Below are 15,602 nucleotides of genomic sequence, written 5' to 3' on the forward strand. Positions count from 1 at the left end.
AGAGGAGGAAAGCAATGGATGTCGAGCGGGTCTAACATGATACTGTGAAAGTTCAATCCATAATGGATCCAACACAGTCGCAAGAGTCCAGTCCAAAGCGGATCCAACACAGCAGCGAGAGTCCCGTTCACAGCGGAGCCAGCAAGAAACCATCCCAAGCGGAGGCGGATCAGCAGCACAGAGATGTCCCCAGCCGATACACAGGCAAGCAGTACATGGCCACCGGATCGGACCAGACCTCCTCCACAAGGGAGATTGGGACATAGGAGAAAAAGAAAAGAAAGGCAGATCAACTGGTCTAAAAAGGGAGTCTATTTAAAGGCTAGAGTATACAAATGAGTTTTAAGGTGAGGCTTAAATGCTTCTACTGAGGTGGCATCTCGAACTGTTACCGGGAGGGCATTCCAGAGTACTGGAGCCCGAATGGAAAACGCTCTATAGCCCGCAGACTTTTTTTGGGCTTTGGGAATCACTAATAAGCCGGAGTCCTTTGAACGCAGATTTCATGCCGGGACATATGGTACAATACAATCGGCAAGATAGGATGGAGCTAGACCGTGTAGTATTTTATACGTAAGTAGTAAAACCTTAAAGTCACATCTTAAGTGCACAGGAAGCCAGTGCAGGTGAGCCAGTACAGGCGTAATGTGATCAAACTTTCTTGTTCTTGTCAAAAGTCTAGCAGCCGCATTTTGTACCAACTGTAATCTTTTAATGCTAGACATGGGGAGACCCGAAAATAGTACGTTACAGTAATCGAGGCGAGACGTAACAAACGCATGGATAATGATCTCAGCGTCTTTAGTGGACAGAATGGAGCGAATTTTAGCGATATTACGGAGATGAAAGAAGGCCGTTTTAGTAACGCTTTTAATGTGTGACTCAAAGGAGAGAGTTGGGTCGAAGATAACACCCAGATTCTTTACCGATGATATGACTCTCACGGAAATACATTTTAAAATATTTGGCTTAAATGGCTCTCTCAGCCAAAAAGGTTCCCGACCCCTGATCTGGATTCATCAACTTAATTCTAAACATTTCTTCGCAAAAAAAGAAATCTTTAACATCGATATTTATGGAACATGTCCAAAAAAAATCTAACTGTCAACACTGAATATTGCATTGTTGTATTTTTATTTCACAGTTTATGAACTTAATCATATTTTGTTGAAGTATTATTCAATAAATATATTTATAAAGGATTTTTGAATTGTTGCTATTTTTAGAATATTAAAACAAAAATCTCTCGTACCCCTTGGCATACGATTCAAGTGCCCCCAGGGGTACGCGTACCCCCATTTGAGAACCACTGTTGTAGATGATAGAGATGGTTGAGTCTGATTAGAATTTAATTTTTTCTAGTCTGGGCACATATTTATCTTGAACAAAATCACACAGTTGTCCTTGTTTTGTTCCGTTTTAAAGTTTTTCCCTGCCGTACTTCATGGGCGGTCTCAGAAAGAGAGTTGACAGCGAAATAGAAATGAACAGAAAGACATGGCAAGCTCACTCACTTGACAGGACATTCACGCAATTAATTTAAGACAAGTTGAACAATTAACTATGCTTTTTTGTTGGTTTTCTTTACCATTTAAAAATCAACTCATGCAATCGTTCTCCCCGCCAGCTGATAAACGATACATTGAAACCAACGCCCTGACAGTTGTCCAACCTTACTAGTTAGTTGAGTTGGCTTCTTGATGATTATTACTATCATGGAGGCAAATGTTAGGCTGAGAGCTTTTAAGCTGAGGGGGTTTCAGTAGACAAAATCCAGCATGCACGAAAGTGAGCAGGACTAGCTTTTGCATTGCTAAAGAACTATTTTCAACGGATGCGCACGCGCACAAACATACACACACCCTCAATAAGAGTGTGTGTTTTTTGTGGAAACATTTTTGCCATCAGCAATTTTGCATCTCCATGTGGTAATTAAACTGAAGTCCAACTGTGACGCCATCTATTACTGCTACACACACACACACACACACACACACACACACACACACACACAATCCAGTGGAACAAATGACAAACCAGCACATACTGTACAGCTAACACTTCTTCAACATACACCAAAGTAGTTCAAAGTGCGTACTATTTGCAGCCAGCAGCTGTTTTTTGTTTTTTAATTATGTTATTAAAAAAATATCACATTTCTAAAGACATCGGACTAATATTACTATTGTATTTGCGTGGTCACATACAACACAAAACTGAAATGTTGAATGTCAACTTCCGAGTATAACGCCACCTACAGAGTGTGTTTAATATATAAAGTAGGGATGTAACAATACCAAAATGCTTTATCATTGTTGTCATTATCCCAAATCCCGTTTCCATATAATTTGGGAAATTGTGTTGGATGTAAATATAAACGGAATACAATGATTTGCAAATCCCTTTCAACCCATATTCAGTTGAATGCACTACAAAGACAAGATATCTGATGTGCAAACTATTAAACTTAATTTTTTTTTTTGCTAATAATAATTAACTTGGAATTTCATGGCTGCAACACGTGCCAAAGTAGTTGGGAAAGGGCATGTTCACCACTGTGTTACATCACATTTTCTTTTAAAAACACTCAATAAACCTTTGGGAACTGAGGAAACTAATTGTTGAAACTTTGAAAGTGGAATTCTTCCACGTTCCTTTTTTATGTAGAGCTTCAGTTGTTCAACAGTCCGGGGTCTTCATAATGCACCACACATTTTCGTTGGGAGACAGGTCTGGACTGCAGGCGGGCCAGGAAAGTACCCGCACTACTTTTTTACGAAGCCACGCTGTTGTAACACTTGTCTTGCTGTAATAAGCAGGGGCGTGCATGATAACGTTGCTTGGATGACGACATATGTTGCTCCAAAACCTGTATGGACCATTCAGCACTAATGGTGCGTTCACAGATGTGTTAGTTGCCCATGCCTTGGGCACTAATACACCTCCATACCATCACAGATGCTGGCTTTTGAACTTTGCGCCTATAACAATCCGAATGGTTATTTTCCTCTTTGTTCTGGAGGACACCACGTCCTCTGTTTCCAAATATAATTTGAAATGTGGACTCGTCAGACCACAGAACACTCTTCCACTTTGCAGAAAAACAGCCCCAAAGCATGATGTTTCCACCCCCATGCTTCACAGTAGGTGTGGTGTTCTTGGGATGCAACTCAGTATTCTTCTTCCTCCAAACACGACGAGTTGAGTTTATACCAAAATGGATACATGGATGATACAGCAGAGGATTGGGAGAATGTCATGTGGTCAGATGAAACCAAAATAGAACTTTTTGGTATAGACTCAACTCGTCGTGTTTGGAGGAAGAAGAATACTGAGTTGCATCCCAAGAACACCATACCTACTGTGAAGCATGGGGGTGGAAACATCATGCTTTGGGGCTGTTTTTTTGCTAAGGGGACAGGACGATTGATCCGTGTTAAGGAAAGAATGAATGATATTTTGAGCCAAAACCTCCTTCCATCAGTGAGAGCTTTGAATGGTTGACCAAAAACTTATTTTCCACCATAATTTACGAATAAATTATTTAAAATTCCTACAATGTGAATTCCTGGATTTTTTTTTCACATTCTGTCTCTCACAGTTGAAGTGTACCTATGATGAAAATTACAGACCTCTGTCATCATTTTAAGTGGGAGAACTTGCACAATCGGTGGCTGACTAAATACTTTCTTGCCCCACTGTACTCACTGAGCTGTAGTCTTACAAGTTACAAGATAGGGACGTAACAATAAATGGTATATTGATAAACCATGGTAAAAGTTCTCACCGTTAGTGTTACTGTCTTAAATCAAAATGATCGCAAAACAGGGATTAAGAATACTTTGATAGACTCACGGACAGGTGACACAGCTCGTTTACTGAATCAAGCGAGCGCTGACATGCTTAAAGGGGAAGTGCACTTTTTTGGGGAATTTTGCTTATCGTTCACAATCATTACGTAAGACCTGACGATGGATGGATTTTTTTTTTTTTTTTTTACTGCATTCCAAGTATTAAATAAATATGGGAGCCGTTCAATTCTGACGATAGAACCCCTAAAAACATTCAAACACATCCATTGAGGTTTTATATATTTGTAATGTAGAAACGGGCACATCTATAACATTCAATATTAGCGTATTTTGATCATTTTAGGTGCGTTGATTTCAAAAACCCAACACGTTTGCTTTTTTTTCCCCTTCATCACTGATTACTACTCACTGCAGACTTCATGAGAGACTACAAACAAACTAAAACATCACTTACTGTACAAGGTCTGCTGTCATTAGGATGCCTACTGCAAGGATGTTCATATATTCCAATTTAGTTGAAGAATGACTCATAATCCTTGCAAAGAAACAAGGTTGAGGACGACGACAAGTGCTTATCGTGTCGTGTCGTCCTCGCCAGTTTCAGGTACTATATGGCTGTCAACGTGTCCCGGCTTGTTGGATTATATCAAACGCCGCCTTCTGTCCAAGTGAGAGGCAGGATTTATGATTTACAATAAACATTACAAGGAGCAGGGAAGCGAGGAAACAGCAGACCACTCAGGGATGTAAACATAGGGACACAGGAAGTGATCACGGCATTGCTATAAATAGTTATTCTGCGTTAGTGCTTATAATAACAAAATCACTGATATTTGGTAATATTGAAGGAGCAGGGAAGCGAGGAAACAGCAGACCACCCAGTGATGTAAACATAGGGACACGGGAAGTGATCACGGCATTGCTATAAATAGTTAGTCTGCGTTAGTGCTTATAATAACAATATCACTAATATTTGGTAATATTGAAGTCACAAAATGTAAATGGATTATTGTTGGCACTTTTTGAAAGGTTATTTATTGAATTTTACGGGCGGAATTGTGGAGCTCCTATTGGCTCTACTGTAAGCAGACTTTTAATTTTACAAGTTAGAATGCATTAAAAAAAAAAATCCATCCATCATCATGTCTTCCCAAAAAATTGCATTCCCCTTTAATTGCTATCATGAAAACAAGAGACATTAACAGGTTAAGAATTATTGTGTGCAGACAAAGATTTTTGTGTAAGAGCTGTCTCCTACCTGACTGGTGGAGAACAGACATGGCCGGGTCGAGGAACTTTATTTTGAAAGTTTCCCAGCCCGCCCGACTGTTTATAGACCTGTCACACCAAGAAACTACGACAGCTCTGACAAACTGTCAGCCGAAACAGTCAGCGGGTACACAAAAAAACTTTATCTGCACACAAGAATCCTGCACCTATCTATTAGACAAGATGTGACCAACGCATTCGATCTACTAAGAGACATTAACGTTTTCTCCAGTTAAAAAAGGACAATCCCCAATCTAAACGTGTATAAACACATTACCGTCTGAGAAACTAAGATTGTGCAATTGTGCAAGATGTGCTTTCTTAGACAGAGAGATGACAACAGGAAGCCAATTTGCCTGACGTCACATAAATCAGATGTAATGCACTCAACACAAAAACTCTAACAAATTAAAATGGAAGAAGGTAAACATATTTAAACACGCACAAAAAAATATTGCTTTTAGGTAGCTACAAAAATATTATTATATAGCATATTTCTTTTGCTAATAAAGGATATTGTGTGGCTATTTATTTATTGTATTTAATTTTTATACAAAACTTGGTTATAGGTAGGTGTGTAGTTTTTATGACCTATCAGGAGAAATATATTAAAATATGAAATGTAAACGTTTGTGTTTCACGTGTAACCTTCCTCTGATATAATCCCCTCAGGACAGAAAGTCAAGAACAAGTCAACACAAGCAGGTAAAATATACAATAAATGTAAACAAAATTATAAAATCAAATTGAACACTTTTAATACTTCTTAAAATGAAGATGCAAGACTGAGGAATATGCGAGAAATGCTCAATTAAGTGTAACAAAACAACGCAAAGTGTGAAAATTTGAACATAGAGAAACTTAAAAACTATTGTCTACAAGTTTGGCATCAGGAAATTACAGCTGTGCTCTAAAGGGTGAGCACGTAATTGAACGTATTGTTTATTGATATCAATTCAAGTCTATTACGATATATATTGATATAGTTTTATTGCCCGGAGCTATGTGTAGGAGTACTTTTTTTCAACAATACCCTGATACATTTGCTGACAGTAACCGTGATATGAAATGTTCATATCGTTACATCCCTACAATGTAAAAAAAAAAATCATTTTTTATGGTTAATGTACTCTAAATTTCTACTGTAATTTTTCTTCTTTTTTTTTTAAATAGGTTATAAGACTGTAGAATTGAAGACATTATCTGTAAATAAACAAACCACCTGTTATTTTAAGTAATATGCCAGTAATGACAATCTATATTTCTATTTTTTTTTTACAGAAAACTACCAAATTAATTATACTTATTTTCTGTTTTCTCAAACTACTTTCAAATTCATGTAAAATCACAATAATTAACTTACATTAAATATGTAGCTTGTTATATAAAAGTCTATGTCCATACTAACAATCTAACAGGTTTATATGTAATTTTAAGGTAAATCTTATTTTTTTAATATTTATGTGTATTTTTACATTCAAGTTGAAAAATCTATGTAGCCTGTTATATAAAGGTTTATTCTCATACCAACAATTTAACATTTTTCTCTGTAATATGACATACGTTGGTGACTGCAAGACATACTTGATCAACAGCCAACAGCCATACAGGTCACACTGACGGTGGCCGTACAAACAACTTTAACACTGTAACAAATATGCGCCACACCGTGAACCCACATCAAACAAGAATGCCAAACACATTTCAGGAGAACATCTTATCGTAACAAAACATAAATACCCAGAATCCCATGCGGCCCTAAATTTTCCATGTTACAATATACACCCCGCCCATCTCAACCGACGCACGAAGGGGGGCTGTGATGGGTGGTAGCGGGGGTGTAGCCCGGAAGAGTTAGGGCTGCATTGGATTCTGGGTATTTGTTATGTTGTGTTCATGTTGTGTTACGATGCGGATGTTGTCCCGAAATGTGTTTGTCATTCTTGTTTGATGTGGGTTCACAGTGTGGCGCATATTTGTAACAGTCTTGAATTTGTTTGTACAGCCACCCTCAGTGTGACCTGTATGGCTGTTGATCAAGTATGTCTTGCAGTCACTGTTTTATGTCAGCCTAAGCCTTATACAACATGCGTCTAAGACGGCACGCTGTGTGTGTGGTGAATGAGAGAACGCGACAAAATGCTGTAGAGGATGATAAAGGCGGTGCTGTCACGGCGCGTCCATGATAAACTTGTCCGGCAAACATCGGGACAATCCTTCGGGAGGGTCAATGAAAGTCACTCGCTAAAATCGGGCGAATTGGCTAGTATGTTGCTAGGGTGGGATAGCCATTCAAAGAATGGCCCCCAGGCAAATTGAGTTTGAGACCCCTGATCTTAACAATAAAAAAAAGCTATAAAATAATGGTATTTTTCTGTGGAACTGCCAGCATTGTCACTTCATTAAAGGTGGTCGATTGCAATCATTTGGAAAAACTGTAGAATGAAGGTATTTTTCTGCAGAACTGTTTGCATCGTCACTTTATTAAAGGGGAACATTATCACCAGACCTATGTAAGCGTCAATATATACCTTGATGGTGCAGAAAAAAGACCATATGTTTTTTTAACCGATTTCCGAACTCTAAAAGGTTGAATTTGGCGATTTAAACGCCTTTCAATTGTTCGCCTGTCGGAGCAATGACCTTTCACCCGTGACGTCACAACATGAAGCGACCCGCCATTTTCTCAAACACATTACACACACCAAGTCGAATCAGCTCTGTTATTTTCCGTTTTTTCGACTGTTTTCCTGTACCTTGGAGACATCGTGCCTCGTTGGTGTGTTGTCGGAGGGTGTAACAACACGAACCGAGACGGATTCAAGTTGCAACAGCGGTCAAAAGATGCGAAAGTCCCTCGTTTGTTCCGCACACTTAACCGACGACAGCAATGTCACAGAGATGGCAAGAATGTGTGGATATCCTGCGACACTCAAAGCAAATGCATTTCCAACGATAAAGTCAACGAAACCACAAAGGTGAGTTTTGTTGATGTTATTGACTTATATGGAGTGTGCTAATCAGACATATTTGGTCACGGCATGACTGTAAGCTAATCGATGCTAACATACTATTTTGGCTAGCTTTATGTACATATTGCATCATTATGCCTCATTTGTAGCTATATTTGCATCCAGCCTTTCCCTACACCCACATTTAATGCCAAACAAACACATACCAATCGTTGGTTAAAAGGCGATCACCGAATCAATCAATCAATCAATGTTTATTTATATAGCCCCAAATCACAAATGTCTCAAAGGACTGCACAAATCATTACGACTACGACATCCTCGGAAGAACCCACAAATTTGTCCGCGGTTCCTCCCGTGCCGCTGTCTGTCGTGATATGGCTCTAAAGCTTCTGTTTCTTCTTTAATTTCGTTTTCGGTACCTGCGTCCACACTTCAATCATCCGTTTCAATACATGCGTTATCTGTTGAATAGCTTACGCCGCTGAAATCCGAGTCTGCATCTAAGCTACTATTCTATACCTTTCTGTGCTATCCGCCATGTTTGTTTCTGGTGGCTTCACGCAGTGACGTCACAGGACAATAGACAGGTGGATATACCGATCGTGAAAACTTCGAAAAATAAAATAAGCCACTGGGAACTGATTTTTATTGGTTTTAACCCTTCAGAAATTGTGATAATGTTCCCCTTTAAAGGTGGTTGGTCTTAATAATTTAGTAAAAATCTGTAAAATTACGTTTCGTGAAAATTTCTATAAATATAATGTTTCTGATCATCATTTGGTTTACAATGTTTTACTTTAATTTTATGGTTTTCGTTTGACGGCCATAGCTGCCAGTAGATGACCGTTTTTTTTTTTTACAGATTTTTTTCTTTTTTTACTGTGTACCCAGTGACAACACAACTCAAGTGTTAAGTGCGTGTCTCCAAACACTACATCCGCGAGGAGTCCAGTCTGGAGCTCCAAGCTGTCTTCTCTGTGTATGCACTTAAGTAGCACATTTGCATGAGACGCAACAACAGGAAATGAATATTCCAGCTGCACTTTGGCTCAGAAAGTGAAAAGCATGAGAAGAAGTAACTGTGGAACACAAAGGAGCGCACACGTGAAGGTGACTGCGTGTCTCGCACTCTCGCACCTCGCCGTGGATCAAAGTCGTTGCAGCACCCGGGAATAAACACGGCGGAGGGGCTTGGAATGACGGCGTTTGGATGCTGGTCGGGGTCAAACTTGATGACCAAGACTGAGCCTCTCAGCTGGCCGAGAGGAGGACTACTGTTCCTTTACTTTATGAAGCACGTACAGCACTTTAGACCTTTAGCATATCAGTATGTGGAACTAAAATATGGAACGGATTAAGCAAAGGAGTCGAAAAGTGTCCTAATATGACCCACTTTAAGAAACTGTGCAAACTCAAAGTGAACACAAAGTACAAATCCTGATAAATAACTTGAACCTGACTGTGATTTGAAATTAGATATTATTCATAACTGACTCCACTATTAACCGTAAATACCAAACTATTAGCAACAATTTTCTCCCTACACAGTGTTTCCCACAGGTCAGGCATCTATTTGTGGTGGGTGGTGTGGTCGGGAGGGGGTGTGGGGGGGAGGCAGTGGCGACGGAGGCGATGACCAAGAAGAACGCGGAGTTGGAATATAATTACAACACTTTATGTACATATTTATATAGATATTTATATAATATTTACATATTTATATAATATGTAACTACAAGCTCCATTCACAGACAGAGTCCCATTGCTTTTATGAGCGGTCGAGCGAGTCAAAAGCAGGAGAAAAAAAAAATAAAAAATAAAAATATATATATATATATATGTGTGTGAAAGTTGTCTGTCTTTCTGTGTTGGCCCTGCGATGAGGTGGCGACTTGTCCAGGGTGTACCCCTTTTTCCGCCCGATTGTAGCTGAGATAGGCGCCAGCGCCCCCCGTGACCCCGAAAGGGAATAAGCGGCAGAAAATGGATGGATGGATGGATGGATGGATATATATATATATATATATATATATATATATATATATATATATTATTATTTATTTTATTTTTTTTACTTGTGGCAGCCGTAATTCTTTCGTGGCGGGCTGCCACAAATAAATGAATGTGTGGGAAACCCTGCGCTTTGTAAGACGGTGCGGCACATTTATGTATTTTTCTTCGCTGACGGCCATAATGTAAATGTTTTCAAATAAACTAAAACAAGCAAAGACACTGAAAAGTCAGTTATTATTGGTGCTATTGCGTCATCTTTTGGATGAGTTTGCTCACTGCCAACGCCGCGGTGTCTTACCATTTAGTGCTTTCAACCGGAAGTAGAAGTGCTGTTCCGTCTTCAAGCTTTCCATAGCGTTTCTACTCATATGGATTCTTCGTTCATCACTACAAGCAACGTTTGTAAGTTTTACAATACAACAAACTCTTTATACTTACTAAACCGTCTCACGTGTGATGTCTGAAGGAGTTTTTTCATGCTTATTTGTACGTGCTTTTGTAATGTAATCAAGCTAGCCTCGTTAGTATTCGCTAATATGCCAAAACATTTTATAAGTGTCTTTGTTATAAACTTACAAGGGCATTCTTTTTGTATTGTTTCAGTTTCACAAATTCCCCAGTAAATTCACAAAAACCTTAGCGTGGACATATAGAGTCTGTTTAGCTGATTGGAGAGCTAGCTTCCACAGCAAGAGGCTTTGATCATCAGTTTTAATAGCATGTGTGACACATCTCTTTAGCGCTGCCCGGGTGGCTCCCTGGAGCTTTTTCAATAATGTATGAAAATGGAAAAAGGTGGGGGAAAAATAGATTTAGTTTTAATATGGTTTCTGTAGGGGGACAAACAAGACACAAACCTTCCTAATTTTTAGAAATCCCATTGTTTTTAATCAAACCTGCTTCAGTGATGAGAGTATTTGGCGAACGCCAATTTGTCCTATTAATTTTGGCGGTCCTTGAATTTACTGAAGTTGTGTGGACTGTGACAACAGTTTGCTTACATGGCGCAAAAGACGTGTTTTAAGCAATTCCTTCATTGTCTTATTTTGTCCACCAAACGATTTATGCTGTGCGTGAATGCACAAAAGGTGAGCATTGTTGAGGTTATTGACTTATTTGGTCAGTGCATGACTGCAAGCTAACCGATGCTAACATGCTATCTAGGTTAGCTATATGTCCATATTGCATCATTATGCCTCATTTGTAGGTATATTTAAATGGGTTGTACTTGTATAGCGCTTTTCTACCTTCAAGGTACTCAAAGCGCTTTGACACTACTTCCACATTTACCCATTCACACACACATTCACACACTGATGGAGGGAGCTGCCATGCAAGGCGCCAACCAGCACCCATCAGGAGCAAGGGTGAAGTGTCTTGCTCAGGACACAACGGACGTGACGAGGTTGGTACTAGGTGGGAATTGAACCAGGGACGCTCGGGTTGCGCACGGCCACTCTCCCTACTGCGCCACGCCGTCCCTAAACGCCGTCCCTATTTCAGCTCATTTAATTTCCTTTACTTCCTTTGTGTATTTAAATTATATTTGCATGTTGTATGACACATGATCTGTATGTAATATTGGCTGCATTTCTGTTGTTCCAGACCACAGCAAACGTTACCCAGCTTGCAAAGATAGTAATAAACCCATTAGAAGAAGACAGCCAGTCATTTTCCTTTAACTTAACTTGGACACTCATATTCTAAGCCAGTAATTTCCGGGAGTTATCTCATTTGCTGAAACGCCTCTGTTATATTAATGTTTTTTAATGTGGCAAAAATTTCGAGAATAAATATTACATTTCAACATCATGTGCTACCTTTCTTAGAACACTTTTATAAGGATTTTAAAGGCCTACTGAAATGAGATTTTGTTATTTAAACGGGGATAGCAGGTCCCTTCTATGTGTCATACTTGATCATTTCGCGATATTGCCATATTTTTGCTGAAAGGATTTAGGAGAGAACATCGACGATAAAGTTCTCAACTGTTGGTCGCTAATAAAAAAGCCTTGCCTTTACCAGAAGTAGCAGACGATGTGCGCGTGACATCACTGGTTGTAGGGCTCCTCACATCCTCACATTGTTTATAATGTGACCCTCCAGCAGCGAGAGCTATTTGGACCGAGAAAGCGACAATTTCCCCATTAATTTGAGCGAGGATGAAAGATTCGTGGATGAGGAAATTTAGAGTGAAGGACTAAAAAAAAAAAAGTAAAAAAAAAAAAAAGGCGATTGCAGTGAGAGCGATTCAGATGTTTTTAGACACATTTACTAGGATAATTCTGGGAAATCCTTTATCTGCCTATTGTGTTGCTAGTGTTTTAGTGAGTTGAATAGTACCTGATAGTCGGAGGGGTGTGGCCACGGGTGTGTTGACGAGTGCGTTGAGGGAAGTCACGAAGCTGCAGCAGGACAGATGCTCCGCTGATTTCCGGTAAGAGGCGACTTATTACCACCATTTTCTCACCGAAAACTGCCGGTTGACATGTAGTCGGGATCCATGTTCGCTTGACCGCTCTGATCCATAGTAAAGCTTCACCTCCGGGAATTTTAAAAAAGGAAACACTGTGTGTTTGTGTGGCTAGAGGGTTAAAAGCTTTCCACTTCCATCTTTGTACTTTGACTTCTCCATTATTACTTGAACAAATTGCAAAAGATTCAGCAACACAGATGTCCAGAATACTGTGTAATTATGCGATTAAAGCAGACTGCTTATAGCTTGGATCGGGCTGGAAAATAATGTCCGCTACAACTGGTGACGTCAAACGCACGCGTCATCATACTTCGACGTTTTCAACACGACACTTCGCAGGAAATGTAAAATTACAAATTAGTAAACTAAAAAGGCCGTATTGGCATGTGTTGCAATGTTAATATTTCATCATTGATATATAAACTATCAGACTGCGTGGTCGGGAGTAGTGGGTTTCAGTAGGCCTGTAATTTTTTTCGGCTCAAGGCAGAATTATTTTTTGTATTTTTGGTGCAATGTGGCTCTTTCCACATTTTGGGTTACCGACCCCTGAGATAGTTGAGGACTAACAGACTCCTAAAAATAGTCGTTAGTGACAGCCCTACGCTGTATGCATGTTTGAAATAAACTTACCGACAACAACTCAGTCATCTTCATGCTCACAGTGTGACGATCTGTCACTTCATTTCTGTTGGTTTTCCTTGTTTTTGTATTTACTTCCCATCAGTGCTCTTATTTTGTTAAACGTCCTGTTTGTTCCGCGGAGCACTGTTTTCTCCTCACTTGCCGTTGATTGGCAGCCTGTCCACACCTGCTGCCAATCAACATATGTCTATTTATGTTTTCACTCGAGCACTATTCAGTGCTCGAAGATAATTCTATGTATGGAACTTCTGTTTGCAAGACTGCTCCATGTTTTTTTGTTTGATGATAATTAAATTAAATTGCTCATCATCCTCTTAGTTCTTGCATCTTGGGGTAAACAAAAACGGCAGCCATGCGTTTTCCGGACACACAGCTTTTTAAAGAATCCCCCTTTGTCTTATTTAAATTTGTTAGCGTCTCCATCTTTTACTTGATGTCCTTTCTTGCGCTTCCTTCTTGTGTTGGAGTCCGATTAGCACTCTCTGTGCAGATATAATTGATTCCTCATGCCTGACTCTTGCGAAATGTCATTCATAATTCTGTGTGATAGCTATGCGTGTGTGTGTGTGTGTGTGTGTGTGTGTTATCTGGCTTGCAAGTCACTCTGCAGGCTGACTACGCACAGCAAAGTGGCCACTGACCTATTTGTAGCACAGACACAGAGAATGACAAATAAATCTGATTATAGCAAGCGGGCTGCCCTCCCCTGTGAATTAAAAAAAAACAAAAAACCTCCTCGGTCACACCGAGCATGAGCTGTCATTCACCCCTCTGGGCTTTTTTTTTTCCCAATTGTATTTATCTTTTTATTATTAGTTCCTGCATACTTAACCTATAACTCACTTTGCATTTAACCTTTATTTCACTCTGGCAGCTCCATTAACGCCAGAGTCTGACAGCACTTGTAAAGGAACAGCCTTTGGAGCTGCATATAAAATGAAACAAATTACAAAAAGCACAAAGTAGCGAGTTGTCTCCAAGATCACCCAAGCAGCGTTGAAAGTACACACGAGTGAGGCAGCATGATCAAGTTGATAGCAGACGGCGAAGTAGAGTGAGCAGATAAACATGAGGATGTGCTTACCGGATGCCTGCCCTGAGGGTACATGATCCCAGGAGAGGAGAGGCTTCCAGTCCGTTTGATGGCCAGGTTAGTCCCCTGGCCCTCCACTCCTCGACCCTCCACTGGTTACACAAACAGAAAGTCCACTTCTTCTCTGAAAAAGAAAGAAAGAAAGAAAAAAAAAGGCAGGTTCCTTTTTGGTCTTCTTGAAAATTTCAATCCGATGCTTGTTTATCCGAGAGTGTCATGAGACGTCTTCTCCTGTGATCAGTCAAGGTCCAAACATAGTGAGATGACAGAATCCCATCCAGGCTGCCCCACGCCCATTCTTCTTCTCTGCGCCCGTCACATCTCCCGGTGCCCCTTCACCCGGTCATCCAATGACAGAAACATAAACACACAGATGGATAGTCTTCTTCTCTGCTGCTGCGGGAGAGGAGGGAGCGGAAAGCTGTGCAAGCTTTGTTTTGTGCTTTTAATATCAAATGCGAGTGAGTGACAAAAAAAGAGAGAAAAAGCAGGAAAGAACAGCAGGTCAGGGAAGGATCCAGCGGGCTTTTCAGCAGCAAACCCTAGACTGTAATATATTGTGCCTGTTGGCTTCAACACAAACAGGACAGGCTGCTAAAGCTGCTCTTAAGGTGGACTGGGGAGATAGAAGAAGAGAGAGAGAGAGAGAGAGTGATGGATCTTGTTTCACTTGTGGTCACACAGACAAAGCAATCAGTCATGCACAAACACTGATAAGGAAGTGAGCTTCCAAACAAATGTTGCGACATTCATACACAGATTCATGCCGACTATCAGCAAACACACACAAAGGTGATAACACCATGCACTAGGGCTGCGAATCTTTGGGTGTCCCACGATTCGATTCAATATGGATTCTTGGGGTCGCAATTCGATTGCAAATTGATTTTTTCCAATCAAAAACGATATTTTTCCGATTCAAAACGATTCTGTATTCATTCAATACATAGGATTTCAGCAGGATCTACCCCAGTCTGCTGACATGCTAGCAGAGTAGTAGATTTTTTTTTAAAAAGCTTTTGTAATTGTAAAGGATAAGGTTTTATAAACTGATTGCAATAATGTAAATTTGTTTCAGCTATTAAACGAACCAAAAATATGACTTATTTTATCTTTGTGAAAACATTGGACACAGTGTGTTGTCAAGCTTATGAGATGCGATGCAAGTGTAAGCCACTGTGACACTATTGTTCTTATTTTTTTTTTTTTATAAATGTCTAATGATAATGTCAATGAGGGATTTTTAATCACTGCTATGCTGAAATTATAACTAATATTGATACTGTTGTTGACAATATTCATTTTTGTTTCACTACTTT

The 15,602-nt window shown here is 39.7% G+C and overlaps 1 protein-coding gene across 1 annotated transcript in view; it reads right to left on the bottom strand.

Annotated features, from left to right (window-relative positions):
- Nucleotides 1-14,861, bottom strand: part of LOC133540959 (transducin-like enhancer protein 1) — a 372,555-nt gene extending 357,694 nt beyond the window's left edge. The window contains exon 1 of the mRNA XM_061884044.1: nucleotides 14,275-14,861. Coding sequence (XP_061740028.1) covers nucleotides 14,275-14,298 — 24 coding nt within the window. The 5' untranslated portion in view covers nucleotides 14,299-14,861. The remainder of the gene's footprint in view (nucleotides 1-14,274) is intronic.
- Between the last annotated feature and the right edge of the window lie 741 nt (nucleotides 14,862-15,602).

Source organism: Nerophis ophidion, linkage group LG22 (assembly GCF_033978795.1).
Source record: "Nerophis ophidion isolate RoL-2023_Sa linkage group LG22, RoL_Noph_v1.0, whole genome shotgun sequence".
In the NCBI taxonomy this organism is placed as follows: Eukaryota; Metazoa; Chordata; class Actinopteri; order Syngnathiformes; family Syngnathidae; genus Nerophis; species Nerophis ophidion.